At 41.0% G+C, this 27,671-nt stretch overlaps 1 protein-coding gene across 3 annotated transcripts; it reads right to left on the reverse strand.

The window, feature by feature from the left end:
• Nucleotides 1–6,236: 6,236 nt before the first annotated feature.
• On the reverse strand, nucleotides 6,237–27,378 carry LOC101917011 (granulocyte-macrophage colony-stimulating factor receptor subunit alpha-like). Of its 3 annotated transcripts, XM_055802233.1 has the most exons (13): nucleotides 27,314–27,378; nucleotides 23,647–26,063; nucleotides 22,781–22,996; nucleotides 22,473–22,606; nucleotides 17,506–17,629; nucleotides 16,098–16,227; nucleotides 15,831–16,006; nucleotides 14,316–14,455; nucleotides 10,712–10,750; nucleotides 9,591–9,720; nucleotides 9,067–9,163; nucleotides 8,168–8,249; nucleotides 6,237–6,689 (listed from the first exon to the last, which is right to left on the reverse strand). In XM_055802233.1, exons 3-13 carry the CDS (start codon nucleotides 22,863–22,865, stop codon nucleotides 6,615–6,617), a joined length of 1,212 nt encoding a protein of 403 aa, XP_055658208.1. In that variant the 5' UTR covers nucleotides 22,866–22,996; nucleotides 23,647–26,063; nucleotides 27,314–27,378; the 3' UTR covers nucleotides 6,237–6,614. The 3 variants fall into 3 exon arrangements, with proteins under 3 accessions (XP_055658208.1, XP_013153884.2, XP_027647530.2); XM_013298430.3 differs by lacking the exon at nucleotides 27,314–27,378 and having other exon boundaries at nucleotides 23,647–26,157; XM_027791729.2 differs by lacking the exons at nucleotides 17,506–17,629; nucleotides 22,473–22,606 and having other exon boundaries at nucleotides 27,314–27,376.
• Between the last annotated feature and the right edge of the window lie 293 nt (nucleotides 27,379–27,671).

Genomic DNA, 27,671 nt, shown 5'->3' on the forward strand with positions numbered 1-27,671 from the left:
TCCCCCTGGAGCAGTCAGGAGTGGGCAGAGACCTCTCCAGTTGTCCAAAACAGCCCCTTCCAGCACCAGACCTCTTGGTCCTCAGGTGTTGCGTGGTCTGCTGGGATCTGTTGCAGGTGGTGTTCCACACCATTGATGTCAATATCATTAGGCAATTCATGAATAGTTTGTCATAAATGAAGGACAGAAAATTCACTCTACGCGGTCTGAAAAATCTGTCTCAGTTTAGCATAAACATTTGCAGCATTAGGAGGAGGACTTAGAAAAAACACCGGGCTGACAAAAGCTTCAGAAATGTTACCAACCTTTCATAAAAAGCAGTAGATTGGAACAATTGTGTTCACATCCTTCAAGAAGCTGTCAAATGTTGAATGAAGCTGTTTTGTAACAGACTAACAAGGGCTGCTGTAATGCTCAAGAGTTCTGAGAAATGCGTAATACTATTTTTCAAAACACTGTTTTTGAAAAAGCTATTTGAAAAATGTTATAATTTTTACCTTTTCCTCTTCTGGGAAATGCAAATTCAAGTGAATAGTGGAGGATTTCAGGGTTCCTTTCAGACTATTCCTTCAGCCTGTCTGGGTCCCTCTGGATGTCATCTCTTCACCCCAATTTGGTGTTGCCTGCGAACATGATGACAATGCACTCTTATCACTTCCTCCAGGTCATCGATAAAGAAGTTAAACCTGATAGGTCCCAGTGGTAGCCCACTTTTCACAGGCATTTACCCTTGGTAAAGTTATACCAACTGTTCCCAGTGACCTTCTTCTCCTTAATGTGCCCAGAAATGTGGTCCAAGAGGACTCATGCCATGAGTTTTGCACGTTGATAGTCCTGCAGTTCTCTGGGTGGAACTTCTGGCGTGTTTTTCATGAGTGTAACACTTTTCCTGAAAAAGTTGAGTACATGATCCCTTTCCAGGAGAAAACAGGAAACAAATGAGTTTGTTTAGCTTCTATTTAACAAGACCATAATGCCGTCTCTGGAGTGTCTCGATAATATCTTTGATACACTTTCCTATTTCCTTCCTTACAGAGATCCAATGGTTGGTTCATAGCTCATGGCAAGGTTTTGGTGGATTAAAGCCAAACTGCTTTGCTCTGGCAATTTTGCCCAAGAGGAAAGATATTGTGAAAGGTTGTATAAACTAGTGTAATCTCGTATAACTCCATCAGATTGTGAGCATTTCAACTCTGGCCACTTCTTCATACTGAGAGAAATACAAAGACAGTTTACATGTGTGTCCAGCATGAACTCAGCCTCATTAAGAAGTTGGCCTTGTTGTTCTGATCTGCTGTAAAAACCTTCTCAGGTAAGTCTTTGACCAAAAGACAATCATTAACTTTCCAAAGGCAGTAGGTATGCCAAGAGCAGCTTGCATCCAGCTACAGTAGAAGCTGGACAGTGCGGGGGATGGCTCCTGGCTGCACTGGTCACTGGAAGACCTCCCAGTGCTGGAACATGTCCAGGAACGACTATTCCCAGCATTGGTTTGGCCAGGATTTGCAAGCAACGTCCTGAACAACTCCTGGATATAGTCCAGGGGTTAGTCCAACTCAGGGCTAATTTCTAAAGTCAGTTTGCATGTGTCCACCTTGTTTAGAGGTTTCATAAAGTGTATCTGGACTCTTACATGGCAATTTGCTTCAGTGCAAGAAAATAGTTCTGGGAGTATTTAGTCTAATAATCAGATGTCTAATACCATTATAAAACTAGTCTAACAATCAAATAGCTATGTTCAAATGTCTGAGCCTTTTGAGTTCTCAAGCAAAAAGCCTTTTTACATCAATGCATAAACCTGATACGAGAGTGATTCCTCACCCAATTATGAAAAACAATGTCAGACCCCCCAAAATCTGAATCTCAGAGACTAAAACAGGCAGCAAGGTATATGACTTATTAAAATCAATGGGTCTGCTCAGAGGATAAAATTCTTTCTCTTGGGAATTAAAAGTGCTCAAAGGCTAATTCTGTTAACGGAGGAAATTGCTGAGCTTTTTCTCTTTGAGTTTTAAGAAGTCATGGTAAGCATCCAGCACTACATTATCAGGAAAGAACAAATAGATGCCAAACCAGCCAATCATCCAAACTGGGGAGTCAGTTGATAAGACTCTTTTGGTATCACTCCAGGTCAAGGCTGAGCCTTATATGGAATTAGACTTCAACCAAAGACAGAAGTTTTGTCTGTGCTCTGCTATTACCTGCTCAAATTCTGACCTCCTTACTGGAATACGCCTCTTTCCCAAAGAGAGGAGCCCAGAAATCAAATTATACCAGTAAAATAGAGTTTATTGCTGTGCTGGTCAAGGGTACCTGGAGCCACCCCAGGAGGTGAGGGTATTTGCCTTTAGTCTTCTGTGCTGACCTCATAGTCTCTACTGACTACTGAGCTCTTACAAGCGTTGGTGTTGCCTGCCCATTGCTACACTTCATAGGGGATGCAGAAATTCATTTCTTGCTAAGTGCTGATAAATATTACCTAATTTTCTTCTGTATAGATCTTTCTGCAAAAATATTACCCAATATTCCTTGCTTCTGCAAATGCAGTGATATGAACCCCAAGCATTGCATGTGGAGCCACTATCGCAGTATATGATCAGGGCAGGACTATGCCTGCTCCAGTATCTCCCCACACAGTTAAATCAAATGTTGAAATGTATTCTTTGGGCCTCATTCATAATACAAACAGAACAAATAGTAGGGGTTTTAGCCTCTGTAGAAAGAAAAATCTCCCTGATTCTGGCTTAGCAAAGTAAAAACGTGAGGGAGGCTGTACAAAATAAGAAGGCATTTCTCAAGATGTTGTTGGAGCCCTATCCAAAGAAGGAAAACAGAAAAGCATGTGAATTCTGACAGGATAAATACAAAAGCACAGTAAGTAAGTTAAAAAAGTTTTTTGTGGAACAACCTGCAAAAGGAATAACCAAAATCTAATAATACATCATTTCCCAAAAAAGGGAGGTTTTAAGAAACCACTGAGAAAATAGGTGATTGAGGTACAGTAAAAGATTTGTAAAGGATGTAAGGGGACAACAGAAAGTATCAGTAAGCATTTGGTACTACAGGTGACCTCAAGAATGTTGTCATACTGGGACTTTACTTCAAGAGGAGTACGAGGGAAGATCACACTCAAAATGAAGTGCCAGTCAAAGAGGTTAAAGAAAAAAATCCGCATTGCATTGTTAGACCAGGAGAAAAGTCTAAGTTGCCCTGAGATAAGAGGAGGATCCTCCCATGGATATATAGTTACAAGCAGTTTGAGATAACAGAAACGAAAGATGACTATGAAGAAGTTCAATAACCTGGTAAAAGAAAATGACTGAATGACAAATTGGCAGATGAAATATCAATTTCATGTACAATGTACAAAAATGTAAATTTGCACACATGAAGAAAAATCTTAACATGCTGAAGTCCTGGATTGTGTGGCTGGACACCTTATTCTGATATGGTATGACCTTTATGCCACTGTATATTGCTGTTGGTATACAATACATTTCCGAATATTTTTCTGTCTGATCTAAAAATGCTTGACTTGGGAGGTTCCATCTTCTGAGCATGACAGAACTCCACCTGTCCTCTGGAACAAAGAAGACACCACCAGCAGGACAGAATCTCTTCTGAAACCATTTATGCTGATAAATCACATCAACAGTTCAGTGTAGGGAACCAGCAAAGCAAGAATGTAAAGAAACCCAGCAATCTAGCATTGGAAAGAGTAACCACTTTTGAGTTATTAGAAGAACTGGGCCAGTGCTATTATGAAGAGAGGAGAATATTCAGGGCTGAAATGACAACAGTTTTCTAAGGTTTACTTAGAGAGATTGGCTGCAATCGTCAGCTAAATCTAACATTCAGCAGCAAAACCTCCCAAGCCTGACCCATTTAGATACTACCGCTCTAAGCAGAGAAAACAGGCAATAGGGCTTTTACAGTACCCTCCCCAACAACGCTAAAGCCAGGCCTCTCCTGCAGAACACAATCTCAAATTTGAAATATGTCACAGTAAACCTTCGGTCTCCCGTACTTCTAGGAAATGGCCTAACAGAGCCTCCATCAAGAACAATATCTCAGAAGACAGGCCTATTCACATCTCTTTAGAAATTGTTCCCTTATGTTCATCACTTATCTGAAAAGGCTGTTGCTAGTCCTTTCAAAAGTGCTCCATCCATACAAATGAGTTTATGGCAAAGTAAGGCCATGTCAGACACCCATGACAAACTGAAATAGAAATATTTTAATGAAAACTTTGGATGGAGCTTTATAAGTTTTCTAGGAGAGAACCTGTAAGAACAGAGTTTGGGTATATACTTCCCATAGAAAATGAAACAGGAGGAAAAAGCTGGTCCAAATCTAATGTACCTGTCCTCCAAGATGAACCATTGCTATGTGCTCACGGGCCTGATCTTTCTCAAACAGAAATGTAAGTCTGTGTTTGTCTCAAAGTCTCAGCATTAAGGTAGCACTTTCCAGAGAACCCATGTAATTGTTTGTGCAGATATGATATTTATTTGTAAGTCTGAGAACCCTCAGTTCAGAAGAATCTAGGCCTCCTCAGACTGCTTTCTCCAGATGTCTCATACTGGGAACTGTAAAAGCTATTGGAAATATCCGGAACCTAAAAAGGACAAAAGTTCTCACCAGACCAGTCCCTTTGCCTTCTGATAATGATCTGCATAATTCTTGGTCTACAGTATCGTTGGTTCAGAAGGTGAGAAACATGTTCCTATATCTATATAAAATGAGCATATTATCAAAATGGGTTATATTCCTCTACAATAAGAATACCTAAGCACCCTCTTTTGCTACTGCACCTCAGTTCTTTTTCCTTTGTACAAGAATCATAATTTATGATGCTTTCTGATCTTTTTTACCTCTCTTAAGGTCATTGAGTCCAACCTCCCACTTAAAGCAGAGCTAGCTTCTGTGTCAGATCCAGTTGCTTGTCCAACTGTGTTTTGAATATATCCAAGGATGGATATATTCAAGGATTCAAGGATTTGAATATATCAAGGATGGATACAGCCTCTCTGGACACCCATTCAACCACTCTTACCTGTAAATCATTCTTTTTCCTTATATCAAATTGGCATTTCTCTTGCTGCAACTTGTGACTGTTCTTTCTCATCCTCACACTGTTAAACTTCCAGATGAGTTTGTTCTGTCTTCTCTACATACATTGGAAGACAGCAATAGATCCCCTTAGCTTTCATTCTCCAGGCTGAAAAATTCCAGTTCCTTCAGACCCCCATAATCATCTTGCTGCCCTGCTTCTGAACTTACCCAGTTTGTCAATGTCTTTCTTGGACTAGGAGGCAGAAATCTGGACATGGGACTGCACGTGCAGACTCATGAGTGCTGAGGAGAGGGAATAATCACTGCCCTTGACCTGCTGGTCCACTCCTTCCAGTATAGCCTAGTATGTGGATAGTTTCTATAAGGAAGCATGTCTGATTTGTGTTAGTTTGTTTCCCACCAGGACCTCAGAGCCTTTTCTACAGACCTATCAGTCAGTCATTCCCTAGGATACATAGTTTTTCCCATGTAATTGGCTTTGCATTTGCTTCAGGAGGTTCCTATCAACCCATTTCTTCAGCCTGTCAAAAGCCCTCTGAATAGCAGGGCTCCCTTCCTGTAACATTAGGCAGTGCCCTCGGTTTGCTGTCACCCACAGTCCTGCTAAGGCTGCCTTTCATCCCACTGACCGTTACTGTTATCACTAAACACTCTGAGTCTCAGCATTGATCCCTGAGGAGTGTCGCTCATGACCAGTCACTGCATTCAACAGCCTGGCCTGTTTTTCTAGTACCTTGTCCTAACCCTGTGGCTCTGAAAACTTAGTGCTCAGCTCGATAGTAAAGACCTCTACTTGAATGAAAGAATACAGGGATTAACTGAGTCATGCACTCAATATTTTAGAATACTGAAGTGGTAGAAAGGCAAGTAAGCAGCAAGAACATAAAGAGCTAGGTACTAACAGAAGTAAATTCTGGGCTGATATCAAGTTTATGGTGGCTGATCTCTTAACTTACAAGTAATGCACTTAGGCTTTAGGATTAGTTAGGGTTTTAGACATACTCCTGTCCTTTGAGATTCCTGTTGATTACAGGCCATCACTCGATGTGTCAGCCTGTTTTCAATCCCATTCTCAATTTTTTAGTTGCCCGTGTGTACTTTAAGAGATCTGAGGAAACTTCAGGTGTGAATAGACCCATTCTTGACAGTATAACAATAGCGTTCATACACCATCGATTTTTTTTTAAAAAAATTTATTCATCTCAATACATTCATTCTTATTCTTTTTAATGTAAGACAAACCCATTGTTTTTCCTTAAACAAATTAAAATGCACCTAAAACTTCTCAATGGAAATATTTCAATCATATTCACCAAATGGAAGATATCCGATCAGGAAAAGTTACCCAAACAGTTAAAGTTAGCCAAAATTAAAAGAAAATATAATGGCATTTTAAAAAATTACATGTGAGGTATCATTCTTTCTTGGCTGCATTTCTGTTTTTGCCAAAAGGAGGAGGAAAGTGATTCTAGGCTTTCCACAGGAATATAAAGTTGCCTGAGCTACAAAATGCACTTTAAAATTCCTCAGTTTCTTTGTTATTTCACTACATCAGAAACTAATATTATCTCTTCATTTTCAGATGTTATTGTCTGAATTTTGCTCTCCATCAGCTGAAGGGAGAATAAAAACTTCCATTAGTTTTATACATGTTAGGTTAGCATATACTTATGCATAATACTGAGAGTTTTTCAACTTTTGTTACATATTTTATAGAGATATTTTGCTGCTTTTTTTCTTAGCTGATAACCTTTCCTTAGCTGGACATAACAGTGAAATTTCAGCAACTTTGTAATGCTGTCATGGACAGGGAGGACGTGTTTTTCTCCAGTGCACCACACAGGTTACCCCAGATCATTGCAAATGAATTCACTCTCTACAACTACCTGGCAGGAGGTTGTAGCGAGGTGTGTGTGGGTCTCTTCTCCCAGGTAACAAGTGATATGACAAGAGGAAATGGCCTCAAGTTGCACCAGGGGAGGTTTAGATTGAATATTAGGAAAAATTTCTTCACTGAAAGGGTTGTCAAGCATTGGAACAGGCTGCCCAGGGAAGTGGTAGAGTCACCATCCTTGGAGGTATTTAAAAAGGTGTTTAGATGTGGCACTTAGGGACATGGATTAGTGGCGGACTTGGCAGTGCTGGGTTAAAGGTCTTTTCCAACCTAAGCAATTCTATAATTCTATGAATTCATACAAAAGGATTAACTTCACTAAGGTATGAAAGTAGATGAATACACATTGGCCTGAAGTTTAGGTAATTGAACAGACCATGAGAAATTACTGGACGTAACATGATCAGCTGCTGGACAGGAAAAGGGTGCAAGTGAGCTGCTGGTCCTTATGCTGGTCTGGTCAAATGCTCTGTGTGACCACTGCAGTATGTCCTGTTACCTTATAAAACCCTATTTTGAACTGTTTTCTGTGTCACCCTGTTTTCTATCCTGTGTGTGTGTCTTGTTAGCAAACTTCCTTGAAGCTGGACTAGTGGATGAGTAGGAGAGACCTGCACCTGGAGACACCCAAGGTAAGAGATGGTAACCTAGTGGGGAGAACCAGCATGTGAACGTAGAGATCAGTTGTGAGGAACTTGCAAATTTATGGTTGTTGTGAATTAAGTGAATGAGTGTGTACACACGTCTCACTGGCAAATTTCAGCCCTGCTCAGCTGGAGGGGAGCAGGAGGACTGGCATGTCTGTGACCCTATTTATGTGACTGCTGCTGGTGTTGAAGTGGCATTGGTAAAGGCACCTGTGGTGGCATTTGTAGCTGGTTGCATTAGTGTCCTCTGTGTGTGTTGTACATGTGTGTGCCTCATGTTGGGAAAATGCACAGCCTTTGCTGCTGTCTGGACCTACCAATGGGAGCATCAGTCCCTGCACCTGTGAGACTGGGATGGGAGAAACTCCCTGGTTCTGGAAGAGCACTACATTTACTTCCCTTAAAAAACTTGCCTGCTGATTTTTCTCTTGTTATTCCTCAAAATATGGCAGTTATCCTCTGTGTTAAGTTCCTTATAATTTAAGAAATACCTGCAGTAGAGTCTTATATACTTTTCACATAACTAATGTAAAATAGAAAGAGAACATACCTCTGGATTTGTATCAGGCAGTCCATTAAATGCATTTTTTGGCCCTGGGATTTGTGGAAATGCTGCTTCCCAACAGCTAGTCCTGGAGATCAAGAGGGATGAAGTAGAAAAGAAGAATTAAGTAAGCGTCATGTGTCAAAACAATTGCACCCTTGAACCAGCTCTTGTCTTCCACTGCCAGCATAGAAAAGAAATGAAAAATATGCATGATCTCAACACAGAATGAACACATATCAAGAAAAAAATAAGAATTTGGATGGTAATAGTTTCATTTTTGGTTAAGGATTCACTAGTTGTTATTTTCTTCTTTGAAAGGAAAAGGAATTTGTCCTGCTCTTTAAGTCACTACAACCAGTGACAAGTGGGTGTAAAAATTTTAACAAGTTGGAGGAACAGTATCTTCTCTGAATTACTGTCTATTTCTATACAAAGTGCGTGTAATGGCAGAATATCCATTTTCTTTCTGTTTTGCTTACATGTTTTATTTCAAGAAGCAAGCTGCTTAGCTTATGTGCTTTCAGATACTTTCATTTTGCTAGAACTATTCTAGTAAACGTTGCAAAATCTTTATAGGTAAGTACAGTCAACCTGAGTGTTGCATAGACAGTCTAGATGGCAAATATTCTGAGCAGCTGTACTGTTAATATAAGTAATAGCATGTAATTGCTTTCCTTGCCATGTTGACAGAAGGGACCCTTGAAAAAGTTGTGTGGATCAGCTAGGGAGGCACTTTGGGCATGAAGATTATAGTACTTGCCTCAGGATCACTCATTTGGATTGATTTCTACTACAGTGTGAGTGAAAACATTTTATACAGAGACACCTCTACTTTATTTAAGAACTGCAGCTATATTTCACACAACCACAAAAAATAAAATAAATGCATAAATTAAGTTTACCTTTTGCAGAGCAAAATTGTGATGATTGCCATTAAGAGTGTCACAGCTGCTACCACAAGTAAAATCCATACTGAAGAAGAAATAATTTCTTCATTTACTGAAAGAGAAAAGTCATAAAGTATTATTGTTAATGAAGATGAATAGATGCACAGCTGTGTCAAACGTCTGCGCTGGTGACTGACTGATGAATGTCAGTCTGAAAGGTTTCACTTGGTATAAAAATCAACTCTTTAGCACCTTAGCTGCAATGTCTACTGGAATGGACTAGCACTGAGCCTGTTTGTCCATCTCCTGCAGTAAGCAGGTGTCACTTCATCTGCAAATGTAACTTTTTGTATTTATTTCCAATGTTGGAGTGTAAAGACATTTATTAAGTCTCTTCTTCCTCTTCTTTGTAGTGTGGAGTGAAACAAAATGTTAGCCAATCCTTTATATATCTGTGTGTCCATCAGTATGCAGCATTGTGTGAGGCAGACTGGACATCGCTGTGGGGAGAGTAGCCCGAGGCATGGATTTGTTCTTACCAAACTCAACGGGTGCACTCCACTGCCCCCAGGTTGGGCTCACGAGGCAGGTACTGCCAGCTGCTCTCATTTTCAAGAGGTACTTCTTTCTTGCATTGGATCTATGCAATATGTGACTACTTCCCCCTTCCTAAAAACAAAGCAAAACTGAGTTGTTTTTCTTTGTTATATGCCTAGGTGTTGATAATATTCAAGTGTCGTTTACCAGTGAAACTTCTACGAGGCTATGGGAGCATTGCTTGTAAAAGTAGACTGCTGTTCCAGAGCAAAAAATAAACATATTCACGTTCTTTATGTATAAAACCGTATGCATCTGTGTATCTAAAAAAAAAACCCTGTCAGTAAACTTTTTAAATTTAGAAGTTTTTAGTCTTTTACATCATATCCTGTAACTTCTTATGATATAGTTTGATTTACTGACAATTTCCCTCAGCACACTGACAGACACAGAAAAATATCTTGAATTGTCTCATTTCATTACTGCTAGGATTGAGTGATTTGAGGAGTAAACTGTATGCACCTCACCTTCCTCAGTGTTTGCGTTACGACTTTTCAGGAATAGCATAACTATCCAGCCAAATCTGAAAAATAAGTAGAGGACTGCAATACTTAGCGTTACTAGAATTTGCTGAAATGTATTTGCTCTTGGAGACTTTCAGGATAGAGGTGGGATGTGCAAGCTGCACAGGTTAGAAGGAGGTGCAGCATACCTGGAGGGTAGCCTCCATCCCAAAGTGATTTTGTAGTCTTTGTTTTTCATAAACAAAATTATATTCCTAGAAGATGATTCCTCTTTGTCTCTTTTCTCTGCTGTCAGCGATGTGTAACTTCAAATTCTGTTCCAAATAGTTGAGGGGGAGAGTGGACAATATAATAAAAAAACGGAAGGTTTTTCAAAATACTTGCAAAATAGTAATAGAGTTCTGCCCTTGAATGTATAATAAATAACATGTCATGATGATTTAGGAATTTGACCCATTAATGGAATTTCTAAATAAGGATCTCATAAAGCATAGGGCATTGAACACATACTGATTTAAAGGCATTGGCATACTATTTACTTTCCACAAATGACTATGAAAATAACATGTATTGCTGATTAATAGGACAAGCAGACTTACTTGTATAGAAGCGTATATGGGTTTTCCCTCAGGATTATCCTGTAAATTGAGAAAATAAACATGATTCTTTTGGTTGCTTGTTTTGTGTTTACATAATAAGTCATTTTTATTTACTGTCCCCTTTTCTGCATTACTCTTTCTTATCTACTTAACAGTTTGTTCAGAAGAACTAGTAGTTTATCTACCGTTTAGTATCTAATATGTAATTAATCTCAAAGGCCAAGTTTACATAGTAACTAATTCTTCTAAGGAAAAGTATTTGTTTTCCTTACCACCAGAGCTGAGAAATAAATTTTATTCCAGATTGGTGACTAAACTGAAGTACAAGGAAACCAGACCTGAATGAAAACTGTAACTTTATTCTTACACACACTAAGAAAAAACTAAACTGTGAAATAAACTTTTTTAGTTTACATCTACTGTTTATATTTTACAATAGATGTCTCTATATTTAATTGCAAATTCTGTGTTAATATTGTTTCCTTTTTCCTCAGATGAAAATATTCAGGACTGACATGGATTCACAGATATTTTAAGCTGCCCTCCAGCTAGATACAGTAAAGTTCACTCATGTCTTCTGAATAGCCTTAATGACTGCAATGTAATGCAGTGACCACACACAACTAATGACTGTGGACTGTATCAACTCCATTAGCCTGCCAGAGTTATGCAATTTTTTAATTATTTTGAATTTTGTATTACTCAATTTTAAACCAAAAAGAACTTTATCCAAACTTGTTTTATGAAACAACTGCATGCATGCTCATGTGGCACCTGAACCTGAATTTGCAAAGCATGTTGTTGTACAGGACAGCTTCTAGAATCTGTAAACAAGCTAGGTTAAGCACAGGAATCCATCTAGGAGGAAGTGCAACAATATAGTCTCCCTTTTTTTGTGTTTATGCTGAAATAATACATGAGAAATCAAAACAATGAGTCATGAATGATTTCAGAAAGTGGAGTCCAGAAGGACAGGTGGTCTTTTGCAAATTCTGGAGGAACACATGTGTGAAAAGGCACTGCGTTTCAAAAAAAAATGAAGGAGACAGTGTGTGTGATAATTAAAAAGAGACTCCCTGCTGCAGGGGATGGTGGCACCAATCTTCTCACCTGACCTGAAGGAGGAGGTCTGCTGCTTGCCTGGGGCCAGGACCCCGGATGCTGCAGGACTGCCAGACTTGTCTGGCCATTGAGCTATTGACCCTTCCTGCTCTCCTGTGTGGGCACCAATGATATGGCTGGGGTAACCAGGATGGTCTCGAGCGTGGTTGCAGAGAGCTGGGAGGACGGTGAAGGGCAGGAAGCCCAGATGGTGTCTCCTCAGGCCTTTCAGTGAGAGGGAAAGGCTTGAGCAGAACTGCAGTCATCCAGCAGGTCAACTCCTGTCTGAGAGGCTGGTGTCATAGCCAGGGCTTTGGCTTCTATGACCTTGGGACCCTTTTTGAGAAACAGGGACTACTGAGCAGGAGTGGGATGCATCTCACCAAGTGGGGTGAGAGTGTCCTTGCAAATAGGCTTGCTAATCTTGTGCTCTGTGTAAAGGAGTGCCTTGAATACATAGAGCTCTGTCTTCGGAGAAATCATGAATCAGTAAGGGAGCTTGTGCGGCAGTCATCAGAGGACCAACCAACACAGGTGACAATGTAGTAGGTGTTTGTTCCATATCTCTCTATCAAGAGAAGGAAGCTGATGAGACCCTCTTCAGACAGCTTGAGAAAGCCTCACAGCCACAGGCCTTGGTACTCAAGGGAAACTGCCCCAGAGGGCAAAGCTGCCACTTGATCTACAAGGATAGCCTCCTCAGAGCACAAGAATAGTCCATTCTGGTGTGCAAAAAATCGATCAAGTGTGCCAGGTGAGCATGGCAAGACATGAAAGTTGAGTCTGAGCTCAGAAACAAAAAGGAAGTATGCTGAAGGTAGAAGGAGGGATTTAGGAAGTATGCAAAGACATCATCTGCACATGTAGGAATGGAGTCAGGAAAGACAAAGCTCAGCTGGAGTTAAGGCTGGTGAGGGAGGTGAACACAAGAAAGGTTTTTATGAGTGCACTGGCAGCAAAAGGGAGGTTAAGGAGAATGCAGGCCTGTTGGGACATTGGAAAGGCTGAGGTATTTGGTTCCTATTTAGCTCAGTTTTCACTGTTAAGGTTTGTCCTCGGGTTTCCCAGACATCCTGATCTATAAAGCCTTAACTTAAAACATCACTGGAGAAGAAACCAAGAGCCTCAACAAATTTAATTTATTGGTGTCAGACATGAAAAAATGTGATTGAAATTATGTTACTCATGGTATTACCTTTTTGTTTTTGTTTGCTTCCAATCCAAGTAATTTCCAATTGTGAAAATAAAGTTTAAAGGCTGACTAATACAATATATGTTGGTCATAGTGTATTAGTAAAACAATACAAGTTTATACCTGGCAGTAGTAATGCAATAAATTTTACAACACTGTAGTTGCTGGATCTTGACGTGAAAATTGCTAATAATTATTACAAAAATCCTAGGCAATTCAGGCTGTATGTGAATTGAATATTCTTTGTAAACTGAATATTAGTCGTATTAGAAGACATTAAGAAGTATGTATTACTTTACTGCGATGCACTTTGATTCCAATGTCACACAGAGCTTTCTAGAAGCTTTCTTTGCTGCAACGGCCAAGGGATTCAGAGAAGTAATCCAGTTTTGTATCAGTTAGGTGGGCTTGCAAGAAAACTTATCCATGAAATAGCAAGCCCGACCTAGACTACGCTCCCGATAGCAGCAATCTAGGGAATGCCCTCAGTCAGCCACTAGGCGGCCAAGTCTGGTTGTAAAACAGGCAGCTTTTTCCTTTGTTGTCACTGTCTGCCACCTTGTGGTCATTGGACGCAATTCTGCCAGAGGTCGAGCGGAGCACAGCAATCTCACTTCTTTCCTATGGCTGCAAAAAGACTTGTAAAGCCAAGGTCCGAATTGGACTTTCAGTCGTTTAAATAATTCTTTCAGCAATCTGTGATTACTCTGCCTTTCTGCGTTCTCTCACATTTATTTACCTTTTATTGAACATTATACAGCTTCAATTTTTGGACCAACAGGTGTGTTGCTTATATAAGATGTCTGGATGAGCTACTTACATTTCATATATAGCAAAATTTCACTCACGTTGATCAACTCATACTTGTTAAGTGGATGCACATTTCTCCATTGGGTATTTACAGCCCAGCTCTGCCCTTTCACAGAGCAGCAGTCGCTGGAAGGTCTCTTAATCCTGGACAGATCTAACAGGTCTTAGTGAAAGAAGGGCCTTTTCTGAGTTTTGCCACAGCCAAAGCTGTGATGTGTTGAAATACTGATTAACCACACTTCTCCCCTTAGTTCCACACAGTCACAGTCACCGTCATCCAGTGTATCTCCAGCAATACCTCACCCGGGGAACAAGGATAAAAAAAAATGGTGCAATATGGCATAACAGGGTGCTTGAAAGGCACAGCCACAAAGGAGTATGGTGCTATCTATGAAGAAGGGTAACCATACAAGAGGGCCTGACTTTTATCTTTAATCATGCATATTGGTAAATGCAAACACATGTACTAATGTTAAATGTAGGTGAAGAAATACCTCTTACCTTATACTTTATGTTGATTTCATATTTAAAACACTTGTCTTGGTTAGAGTGATTTATTTGGGGTCGTTGCCACTGGATTATGCAATCATTTTTAATTTCATCACAATTGACAGTGATATTTGATGGAGGCATGAGATTTTCTGAAATTATATAACCAAGAATTCAAATAATTTAAATCACTTGATCTCTTTTTGCTTTGATAAAAGAGAGTGCAATTGCAAGTAACATCTCTATGAAGAAAGATATTATTTTGTATCTATTTTTCTTAGCAACTCTGTTAGAAATAATCAAAAGACCAAAGTTCTTTAAATCTTTTCCTCGGGATCAGAAAAATACAGGGACTAAGCCAGGGAACGTGACTTAGGAGCATACAAAGATACAAGTTCCATCCATTTACTAGACTAAGAAGGTAGAGTCCTGTCTTCTTTTATAAGGCTGCTTCTACTGCAGAAGAACAAGCTGATGCTCACCCTAATGTAAGAAATCCAAAGATCATTTATTTCTTCAGGCCTCCTCACATGATGCTTTTGTGACATGAAAGTGTTACTTGCTTGGTGTTGTGAACTATGCACTTTATTCCCTCTTTCCACAAAATTATCCATACACTTATGAGAAAGATGCTTCAGCTTTAAGAATCTAGCCAACTCCTTCACGTATCTTCCCTCATTTCATAGATGTGAGCAAAAAGATGAGGACCTTTACATTTTCATCATTGCCAAGGACTTGATTATTGTAACAGCAGAGGATAGTTACTTATGACAGAAAGGGTAATAAAAGATTGACGGGAAAGCTTAGTTTCATCTATACTATTTTACATCAATCTTTAGAGACAGGCATGGCTTATTTCTGATGGGCTATTTAGTCAAAGAACAGTCTTGTTTCACCTTGAGTTGACGCTCGGTAGAGTTGATGCTCAAGAAGGAAGCTCAATTCCTCCTTATAGAAAGAATGAAGCCTTGTTTGACCATCTTTTTGGAGACAATACCAAAATCAGTGGAACTTTGCCAAAAAGGCTTTGCTACAGTAGAAGTAATTGCACAGGATGCTTCCAAGCAGAGCGCCGCATGTGAAAGAGCATAGGAAAAAATGGGGCATTTTGTACGTATATCGATTTCTTTAATGAAGGGTATGGTGTTGGCATATGCTGTCCCCACTGGCAATGAGAAGCAATCATGCTCAGATGAACTTTTGAAAAGTCTCCTCTGTTGAAAGGTCTTTGGCCCTTATTGGAAGGTTAGCAGGGGGAAGTACAATTTCTTAAGTCCTGGGGACCTTTCTGGAGGAAAACCTAAACCCAATAAGGGTAGTTTGCTAAAGAATATAAGGAAAGCTGTAGCTGTGAGCTTTCTTTTTTAATTTCCCTCATTGCCCTTTTGCTTGGGGAATAGGTTTTCTTGAAGAGGCCACAGTCTTATTTTGACTACTGAGACAGGGCACTTAGTTCCTTCTCAAGGATAAATGCTCTACTACCCTCATAAAATAATGAAAATAAAGCAGAAAAAAAATTTTACTTACCAATTTCATACAATTGAATGTACTCATCATAGAATTGGATCAGGGAGTCCTTGCTAGACCCGTTCACCAGGAAATAAGCTTTATTAACATCTATCCTCACATTTTGGAATCTACATCCCGTGTTTCTGCCATTTTCATCTCTAATGTAAAGCTCACATTCCATTGCATCATCATACCTGTAGACAGCAAGGTATTTTAGTTAGACATGGGCAGCGTGACGTGTTGAATGAGAACTCAGACTTCCCTAGCTCAAGCAGATGTACTTACCTCGAGTTCTGCCAGTAGAGGAAGTACTGAGTGTCTTCTGGAGCATCCCTGCCTGCCTGCCACGTGCAGTTCATGAGGGAAACGTTATAAATCACACAGGAGAAGTTTTCAATGGCTGACCCATTTATGCCTGCAAACACAGGAATGTCCGTGATGAGGAAAAATCATGTGGCTCGATCCAGGCTGGAGGATCTTGGTACATGCTTAGATATGTTAGACAGCTGTGACTGCAGCTGGTTATTGCTTGGGTTAGGAATTACTTGCTTCATTTTAGGCAGTAACAATGGAAGATATTTTCACTGACAGATTCAATGAGTAATTTGTCATGGATAAATCCTCCAAAGATATGATAGCTGCATCTGATAAAGTAAGTCTCAGGGGAGCCTACACTGCTCTAGTACAGGCTGACAGCTGAAGTGCCTACCCCTGTGCTTTCAATTGTTCCTGTTCAAAAGGAGACTGGTGCCACGATGCCACAAAGCAAAACAGTCACCTATCATCCTTCTATACCCTGCCATAGCATTTCTATTTGAAGGATGTTCTTCAGTGCCCTGTCAAATGAGTGGATAGCATGAGGAGGATCCCTGTGGACTCCAGAGAAGGACAGAAAGGGAAGTGCAGAGTTGTGAACTTTTTCAGGACCTCAGGGAGGTGTAAATGTAAACTTGTGAGGTGTTTGGACTCTGCAGTGATACCGTCTTCCACCTGGGATTGACATGAGGAATCTTCTGATCACAAACATTTCAATTTACTTCTTAACCCCCAGCCTCAAGAAAACCCAATAAGGAAACTAAACATACACTTTAAAAGGAAGGATGATTTATCCATCCTTTTATAAAGAGTTATCAAGTATTTTGAGCTTGATGAGGCAGGAAGCAGTGCTGTTTAGTACATGCCAACTCCATGTTGCTTAAATGAGCAGATCTTGTACTTCTTTCTCTTAACAGTCTTATATATATTACCCCCTCATACAAAGAGGAGTAAAGGTTCTCAGACCTTCCATTGTTGTGGATGGGACACTGCAAAGGTTTGGGCATTACATCATGAGATATGCGGTGACAAAATTCAAGATGTCACAGATTTCTCAGTGAAGAATTTCAAAACTACAGCCACAACTGTGTTTCACTTGAATTTTTAAAGACATTCAAATGCAGTCAATAAAATATTAGCATGAACAGTTAAAAGAGAATTAGTAATTAAAAAGATGGCACCAAGTAAGGTGGCAACTGCAGACTGAAAAATTGCTGAGCTAGTTGTAGGAAACTCCTTTTCTTATCATAAGGCTGTGAACAAGAAACTGTTCATCCTAGAGGAAACAAATAAATTAAGGGATGAATGGTTTCAGTTTTTCTTTTACCCCCAGGCCATTGGAAGTAGGCAAATCCTTTCCCAAAGTCTAGCATATTACCTTGAGGAATATATCTGCATACGGTTGAGTATGTGCCATTCATGTTCACAGCTGTGACAGAAAAGCTTGCTCCATTGTGCAGAGGAGGTGCTATATTTCCAAATGTGCACTTCATGTCCTCTGCCTGAAAAATGTCATGCAGAAGGTTTACTTTTTAGTTTTTCATCTATTGGTTTACACAGTGCTGCTCCCTGTAGAAACTGCTTTAGCTTGTGCTTGATTTGTAACAGTGGGACCACTGTGAAGTGAGTAATGTAGGTACTGATGTCTTCCCAGGTTTGAGAACTCTTTTCCCAGAAGCTTTGGGTAATGAACTTCCACCACTGTAAGGTGAAGAGTCCAGTGCTTCCCTCCAGAAAATCTCATGGAAATGTCAGGAATAGCAGTTCCTCCCCTCCTTCTACCCATAGTCCACCAAATCAGTTGAACTGCCTCAAAATAGAGCATATGTGGTTTCATAAGGGTCAACAGATGGCTGTAAAATGCTTTGTACTCCTTTGAAAGACAAAGTGAGATACCTCACAAATGAATGCCTAGGCAAGGAGCTGGCTTGAGATTCATCTCCATGTACATTAGTTTTCTAAAAACTAGCATCTAAGTCATGTAGGTGCCTTGTCTATGCAGTGATGAATGAAGACACCAACAGTGGAATATAAGATGCATGGGATACACTGCCTTCAGAGCTTAGAGGACTATAACTTCCATGCTTAGATAGTTGAAATGAGGATGATGTGAATCTACTCAATTCTGTGATTACTTGAACAGGCGGTATAAATGCATGGTTATCACAGGAGTCCCCACATGTCAGAATTTTCTAGATACTGCCTACAGAAACATTAATGTTTACCATAGATGTAGTATACATCTTGCTTGACACAGTAGTGTAGTGTAAAATGCTCGCTCGCTCTCTATTTATGCGAAATAGAGTGTCAAAACCAATACCTTCCTTTTACAGTTCCTGCTCCTGAAACAACTTCATTTTGGACAGAACCTACCCAGTCAGATGCACAAGAAATATTTGCCAAATGGGTGGAGACAACTTTGAACTCTACAGGAAGAAAATTTAGCTAAGGCAGAAGTGATACATGTACAGGGATAATCCCAAGAGGACAGCTTCATGACTTGCTTCAAACTATCTGTGCAGTTTGTAAAGGCCAGTGAAAAAGAAAACTATTTTGGTTAAAAAACATAGTAGCTGCAAAACAGGAAATGCTTAGCTTGCTGTCTTCTCTTCATAGGTATGGAAAACAGACTAAATCAGAAGCAGAATTTGTCTTTTCATAAAGTTATGATATTTCTCAAGTAATCCATTTACACAAGATCTGAGTTCTAGATCTCCTGTCTGTAATCAAAAGTTTGGATCTGAATTGGTGCTGAAGTTTGGGTCTGGAATTTGTCAAGGAATGTGAAAAATAGTAATAAGAGCTTCTACTGGTGCATTGGTCAGAAAAGAAAGATTAAAGAAAGTGTACTGTCCCTCATAAATAAGACAAGGAGGACTAGTGACAACTGACATGGAGAAGGCTGAGGAACTCCATAAGTTTTTGCCTTAGTGTTCACTGGCAACCACTCTTCCCACATGTCTCAAGTCCCCGAATCTCAAGGCAGGGACTGGGGGAATGAAGTTCTTTCCATCATAAGAAAGATCATGTTTGAGACCACCTGAAGAACCTGAACATACAGAAGTCCATGGGATCCAACAAGATGCTTCCTACAGTCCTGAGAGAATTAGCTGATGTAGTTGTCAAGTCACTCCATCATATTTAAAAAGTCATGGCAGTCAGATGAAGTACCGGTGGCTGGAGAAAAGTGAATATCACACCCATTTTTACAAATGGTCATAAGGAAGATCCTGGGAACTACTGACCAGTCAGCTTCACCTCCATGCCTGGTAGTCATGCAACAGATCCTCCATGAGGTTATGTTGAAGCATACAGAGAACAGGGAGGTGATCAGAGACAGCCAACATGGCATCGCTAAGGTCAAGTTCTGCCTGAGTAAGCTAATTCTCCTCTTCAATGGAGGACTGCATTAGGGTAAGAGCAACATATATCATCTACCTGGATTTCAGTAAGATCTTTGGCATGGTCCCACACAGCATCCTTGCCTCTGAAATGGACAGGTGTGGGTTTGACAATTGGGCTGCTAGATGATAAGGAACTGGCTGGATATGCACATCCAAAGATTTACAGTTGTCAATGGCTTGCTGTCCATGTGGAAACCAGTAACAAGTGGTGTCCCTCAGGGGTCTGTACTGGGAGCAGTACTATTTGACATCTTCATCAGTGGCATAGACAGTGGGATAGAGTGCGCCCTCAGCACGTTTGTAGATGGCACCAAGCTGAGTGGGGCAGCTGATTTGCTGGAGAAACAGGGCTAAAAGTCCATTGGCTGAATTTGGTTCAAATCTGCAAGTACCACTAGGTGTCCTCAGACTATAGAATCAGCTGATTTTGTCCAAAGCCCTGCGTTTCCTTTGATTGTGGCATACAGTAAAAGCTATTTGTTTTCCTAATTAATAAGACACTTTGAGATTGTAGCAAGGGGATTTGTTTAAGACTTTTACTCCTATTGTGGCCTTTAGAATAAAAGGGGAAATGGCAGGCAACTGCACCTGATGATATGGTGACCTCACGTGGTAAGGAAAGTATAAGCAGAAGTTTGCAAGGTATAGATTTGCCCATAACACGGCAGAGCTCCAAACATCTATTATTATCTCGATATATAGGGCTATCTAGTAGGTACACTAGACAGCTCTGTCGTGGATATTACACTGCCTGGAAGCTGAAATATAGCTCAGCCATTCACTGTGTGGCTGGAACATCTCATTGGTCCTGAAGTTTGCTTTGATTTCAGCTTCCAAGAAGTAATTTTTCACCCCGTTTCCTTTACTTTCCTGATTAAGCTTGCTTGTCTGTGATCCTAGGCTACCATCATGTGGCCACTTCGAGAATCTCCCCAAATAACAGAAACAAAGACCGATGAATCGGCCCAGAAAGCAGCAAGGTACTACCTGTGTACAAAATGAAGGCCACATTAGCTTTCAGAGGGCTTAATTTCGCTTGATTGCACTCAGTCATCCCTTACACAGATGTTATGCCTTTTCATTTGTGCTTGTTTTGTTCTTCTTTAATACTTCTCCCTCCAAATACTGACAAAACATATCATAATCTCAGAAAAAAAAGGTGTACTTTTTTCTCTAAGTAGCAGCATTGGGCCACTCAATGCATTAAACTCAAAGATACAGGTTTAACTATGCTGGGCATTTCTGCCCACACATTCCAAATAGAGTTTCAAATCATTCCTATATAAAACCCTTTTGTAAGGCCCTTGATATCATCCCCCACAATATTCTTGCCTCTTGACTGAACAGATACTGAAAGAGAGAGAGCATTGGACAGATGGACTGCTAGATGATAAGGAACTGGCTGGATATGCACATCCAAAGATTTACAGTTGTCCATGGCTTGCTGTCCACCTGGAAACCGGTAACAAGTGGTGTCCCTCGGGGGTCTGTACTGGGAGCAGTACTATTTGACATCTTCATCAATGGCATAGACAGTGGGATAGAGCGCGCCCTCAGCACGTTTGTAGATGGCACCAAGCTGAGTGGGGCAGCTGATTTGCTGGAGGGAAGGGACACCATCCAGAGGGACACTGACAGGCTGGAGGAACAGGCCCATGCAAACCTCATGAAATTCAACAAGGCCAAGTGCAACGTCCTGCACCTGGGTTGGGGCAGTCCCCTGTACCAATACAGGCTGGGGGATGAACGGGTTGAGAGCAGCCCTGCAGGGAGGAACTTAAGGATACTGGCAGGCAAAAAATTGGACATGAGCCGGCAACGTGCACTCACAGCCCAGAAATCCAGTCACCTCCTGGGCTGCATAAGCAGAAGTGTGGCCAGCAGGTCAAGGAAGGTGATTCTCCCCCTCTACCCTACTCTCATGAGACCCCACGTGAGGTACTGCGTCCAGCTCTGGGGTTCGCAGTACAAGACAGACCAAGACCTGTTTGAGGGGTTCCAGAGGAGGGCCACAAGAGTGGTCAGAAGGCTGGAACCTCTCTCCTCTGAAGGGAGGCTGAGAGAGTTAGGGTGGTTCAGCCTGGAGACGAGCAGGCTCTGAGGAGACACTGTTGTGGCCTTTCAATGCATAAAGGGAGCTTCTAAGGAAGACCGAGAGACACTCCTTACCAGGGTCTGTAGTGACAGGGCAAAGGGCACTGGTTTTAAACTGAAAGAGAGTCGATTTAGATTGGACATAAGGAAGACATTTTTTATGATGAAGGTGGTGGGGCACTGGCACAGGTTGGCCAGAGAAGTTGTGTGTGCCCCATCATTAGAAGTGTTCAAGGTCAGGTTGGATGTGTCTTTGAGCAACCTGCTCTACTGAAAGATGTCCCTGTTCATGGCAAGGGGGTTGAACTAGATCTTTCATTTTTTTTACCACCCAAACCATTTTATGACTGCATGAACCTGCCTGCCCCTCAAAAACCACTCCAGAAATATTTTGTCTTTACAGGCTTCTGTGTCCTAGCAGTCAGCCCTGAACAAGCATATCATTGCATCTCCAATGCCCCTGAATGCTTATGTCTTGTTTTTAGGTAAGTCAGTAAGGAGCCGTGTATCTAATTAAATCTGTCCTTTGTACTTAAAAAATTCTTTTCTGAACATCTATACATGCCTCTCACAAAAGTTCCTCTGAAACCAGGAAAAGAGACAATTTTACACTTCAGTCTCATCAAGGCACTGATTCCACAAAGACCTCTGAAGGTGAGTTTCACAAGAACAGCCAGAGAGGTTGGGTATGCCTCAGTACCATGACAGGTCTCAACAAATCTAGAAAACACTGTTAAAACACAATCTTGTTCTTAACATGGATACTTTTTTCAGTTACTGGAGGATATGAAAGAAAAAGAAGAAAGTGTAATGATGTGTCTTTTAAAACTTTACATAGCAAATTTACCATTACAGTCATGGAAAAATCTCCTGCAGTCACTGAACACCAGTCCTCAGTGAAATTCATGCTGCTCATCCAATTCAGTTCCATTTTCCACTGATCCAGCATCAAATTTCTGATAGGTGAGTCTGGCATTTCCACTGCAAGTGTCACATAACAGGATCAGTAAGGTGCAGGACTGATTCCCAGATTTTTGGGTGCAGAGGTTACTACCTAGCACATCTAAGACAAGGAAAATTAAGCACAGCAACCCCTAATGAGAAGCATATTACACTTCACTTCAGAGGATTGCCCTATGGAAGTGTTCTACTCACAGTCTGTGCAGTGCCAGCCAGCACACAACTGGGTGATCAGCAGCATCCACTGGGTCATGGAGATGAGTGCACGAGGAGCCACCATCTCTTCCTTCTTGGAGAGAGAGAACAGTGAAACTTGCTCGAGGTGAAGGATGCCAGTGTGAACCACTCTACCCTGAATTTGTGTAGTCTGACTTGCTCGTATGTCTGCTTCTACACCATCTGACCATGTTTCTGTTTTGATGGGAGGCAAGATTAGACAGGCTTCTCAAGCAGTCACAAAAATGTTCAAATAAACAGTAACAAAGTAAAAGAAGTTGCCCTTTTCTGTAACGAAAAAATTTGTGTGATGATTTGTAAAGCTCGTGATCTCAAGAGCACTTCATAAAACTTACATACATGCGTTTGGCAACTGCTACTTTAAGGTCTAAAGTTTATTTATCTGTCTGCTATATACAAAAGTTAGGATGAATAGACTTCAAGGGGGTGGGTAAACAGCTGCAAATAGAAAGTATCAAAATGGGTCACAGCGTTATCAATCAGTCCAAGTTACCCAATGGTGAATATAGTAAGTTTGGTGAAGGTATTAGTTTATGTACTTTCAAGAAAGTTTTTGAGTACATACTTGTGGATCTAGGAGTGGTGTCCAACTTCTACAAATCCAGTACCAAACCCAGTAAGAAAATCAAAACTGTGACTAGGACCTTTCTTAGCAGACAGTAGGTACTTCATCTGCAAAAAACTTCTTTCAACTTAGCACCATTTATTGCTCTGACAGCTTTTTAGATTTTGCCTGGGACATCACCCCTCCAGCTCTGGACTTTCTAGAGTCTCAGTGAATACCTCAGCAAACAAAATAGTTGGAAAGATAAAGATGGACCTACCTTCATTTTCAGAATGTCTTTATCTGGTTTACCTTTCTATCATAGACTTCAGGCTCAGAGGAGATAGGAAGACTCAGATTTTAAGTGATAGCATGCCTATAAATAGGGCTGTTTCCCTTGCAGACTGTGTTTTGGGAACTGTCGTGCCATCGGAAGTGTTGCAAGATATGATGTTCATCACTTCCCTCCTGATTCTTACCAAATTAGAGTAATTGCACAGCTCTTGATTTCATAGAACAGGAACAAGCCGTTAGCTGGTTAAATTTTCCTTTCTGCTGTAGAGAGTCCACTGGTGCTTGAGAATCCAGCGAGTGCATAAAAAACTTTTATTTTACAGGTATTTCTCTCTAGCTCTAAATAATACTGAGCAGTACAAAGTATCTCTCAATACAAACCATCTCTGAGGGTTGGGAGCTGTGGGGGGCTCCCCATGGTGGGTCAGGGTGGGATCTGGCAGCCAGGGCCCATCCCACCCCCAGCCAGGAGCAGCCAGGGGCACCAGGGGTGCTGACATGGGGTCCTGGGCCCTGGGCAGGGTGGGTGAGCCTTGGAGGGCTGGACAGGGATGCTCTGTGGGGGCACTCAGGAAGATGACAATGCAAATTGTGAAAGTTCCTTAAGCCTGTGGATAAAGATGACTTCAAATCTTGGATATGAAGTCTTCAAATAAGATATATCACTCTAGGGCCTGCTGCTGAGCATTTGATACCTTCTCTGGTCACAGCTGTGCATTTTCTGAAGGAGTGTTCTTCTCAATAGTACAAAGCATCAAAAGCTCCCTTATACCCTGAAAGGCTTTTCTTCATGGAATACGATGTAATTTACTTAATATGGAGATCTATAATCCTTGTGAAGTAATTTCATTTCTTCACATGTTGAAATTGAATCATCATTAGAAAACATGACATTTTTCAAACAGCAAGATATGTCAACATTTTCCTCTTGAAAACAGACAGATCTGTTCTGCTGGAATTAAAAACTTGTAGGAAAGAGAACCACCCATGTGATTCTCTACCACTGCCAGCCTACTATATTTGGAAAAAGTCATCTGCTGCCCAACGCGCTTCCAGGATGCTCCCTGATTCACCTTCATCAAAATCCCAAGGTCATTCCTACCCTTCTGCTTCTTTATTGACATATGGAGTGATATAACCATATCAGGAGTAATACATATACCAGCTATTCACACATAAAAAAGTTATATAGTTATTTCAAAAAGGGAAAGTGAAAGATAATGCCATGCCAACTGTCTTCAGGGACACAGAGGACTCACTCTCTAGAGACCCAGAAATGCTTAGGATCACGAGTATTTCTGCTTCCTAGATTCCTGCTAGAGTGTGAGATTGATGACTGATGGGCTATAAATGGACCATAATTTTCCACATTTATTCTCTTCTGTTGATTGTAAACGTGAATGATGTAAACTGAGTTGTTACTGAGACCAGGCAACATTCCAAAGTGGATCTCTGACCTGCTTTCTTCTCCGCAGCTCATACAATATAAAGAGAACAGGTGTAGCACAGCAAGTCTACTTATTGTATTAGTAACTTTCTGCCTGCAAAAGTATTTTCTACAAAAATAAAAACTGAACCAGCTTCATTTCTGCTTACATGCAGTACTACAAGCACAGAGCAAGACATGAACTGAAAAACAATGTATTGATGCACTGTGGTTGTGTTTATGCATTTTATCAAGTCTGTTAGTAACTTGGTATTGGTTGAGGAGATGAACAACTCACCTTGAGCATCCAGAACTTAAAAAGCTCGCCATTCCTAGAAACAGTAATCAAGAGAGAATCAACAGTCTGGTCTGGTCTTTTCTACTTTCAGAGGGAAAGGTCTAAGGCAATGGTAGCTTTATCATGACCAGTTAATTGGAGTTCACTTTCTTCATATGGTAGGAGAGAATAAAAATATGACAAAGTTTTTCTGAAGCATAGTTATGAAGCAAATAGTGGGAATGAGGAGCAAATAATAAAAGGTGGATATTCTACTAAAAAGCAAATCTAGTTATAGAAAAACTATTTGATAAGAATCACTATGACTACTCCTATCACATTAAAGATGTCAACAGACAAAGCAACTGAAAGTTTACACTTCAGGTCTGGGCCCATGGTAGTCATTTAGAGGAAATGTAGTCCATTCTCAGGTTTCATTGTACTTCCAAATTAAAGAAATTCCACACTTACCCATGTAGGTATTTTCTGAACACTTACTGTGCTGTAAAGGTGGAAGAAAGGACTTCAGACTACAAAGAATGAACCCCTCTACACTTCATTATGTCTTCATCTTCGGAAGAAAGCACTCATTTTTGTGGTGGTAATGGACTACATTTCATGGAGAAGGGATGGGGGGAGGGAGTGCTCAGGGTAATAAAATCAGAGCCACAGGAAATGTCGCAGACAATCAAACAGGGTTCTGGAAAAAGAAGGAAGACAGAGTTTTTGTGCATCTGTCTTTCTCCTTTCCCCCAGCCTCTCAGCTCCCTTGGTTTGAATCCTCCAGTAGGTGAGTTCCCAGAGCATTAAGCAGTCTCCCCCCACTAAAGCAGCAGCCAGAAACTAGGAGCTCTGCTCACCCACTGGTGCCTCACGCTGCAGGAGTGAAGAAGGGAGGGAGCTGAGGTGAGCCATGCAGCCCAGAGATCTGGCTGGGGCAAGGAAGGCTGGGATCAGTTGCACCCAAGTTGCATTTACTGGTCTTGCGCTGCTTTAGGGATAGTGTTTAAGGGCAGCTTTGCTGTGAGGAGGCTGTAGTTCCACAGTTACATTGAGATTTCTTGGCACAAGCAGTTGGACCACAAGGCTTTGCCCCCTGACAGCTGTGGCTGCATTGCTGGGCAGCATCTGTATCTGAGACACTCTTTCATCACACTGTTTAGTGTTGATGCAGTAGGATCTTGACTGACCTGACCAATTGGGCTTTTTCTCTGCCTAAATCTGATCCTGGGAAATGATGTCAACTTCCAGCTTTTGAGTCATCCCAATCATGCATCTTACAGTGGGTGGACAAGGGCAAACACATCTGTCCAGTGCTGGGTTCTCTTTCTCCACTTGAAGTCTCACAACTTTGTGGCTACTTGTGCACCACCCAGGCAATGCCTCACTCTAAACAACTCCTGAGCCTGTAGAGCAGGCAGCAGAGAAGTGTGCTTTCTGGGGCTCTCTCAGATTGTACACCTCTAACACAAAGAGGAAGTCTTGGGTTTGAGGTTTTGGGGTTTGGGTAGTTTTTGTTTTTAAACTGGAATATACTGCAGGAGAACAGTCTAAACAGCCCACAAGGGCAGTGGAGTCACCACAGACAAAGGAACCATCCTACCAGGGGATTTCTTTACTTATCTATATTTAGGGAAAGTCCTCACTTGAGGCTTTCAAAATTGCAAACAAAACAAACAAACAAACAAATAAATAAATAAAAAGTGAAACTGTTGCTATTAATGATGTTACCAAAGGCTGTTTTCTTTTAGAGGTCAGAAAACTAGTGCTGAGTGTCCTTGCTATGATCCAGGAACTGGAAGAGAAATGAGGAGAAAGAGAGAGAGAACAGAAAGCCAGAGGCACTGGGCTGTTTACAAACTTTTGGCTCTACAGGGAGTAAAGTCATTGCAGGAACAGGATTAAAACCAACCTTTCTTAAAAGCCACAAAAGCCTGTAGAATAATTTACCATTCCAACAATAATAGGAGGGCTCACTGCTTGGGCATTTTGCTATACCGGTGTGTTACAGCTTTTGTGTAGACTGCAAAAATATAAATGGGAGACATGACCCTCTTTTTGGTCCTTGCAGCAAGAACTTCCTAGTTTTTAACAAATCTCTTTCTCCACAGAACAGAGGAACAGCCAAGGAGACCAGGCTAAAGGACTTCTGTCTGTATGAACATTCAAGCCACACAGTTAGAAGGTTATATAGCCTGACCATCCTTGCACATTGAGTGTTATCTCGAGTCTTTGCCCAGGCATGGGAAAGGAATACCTTAATCACCCTGATAAACCCACCTCCACTGTTTCATGGATAGGATTTCTG

Source organism: Falco peregrinus, chromosome 4 (assembly GCF_023634155.1).
Source record: "Falco peregrinus isolate bFalPer1 chromosome 4, bFalPer1.pri, whole genome shotgun sequence".
NCBI classification, from domain to species: Eukaryota; Metazoa; Chordata; class Aves; order Falconiformes; family Falconidae; genus Falco; species Falco peregrinus.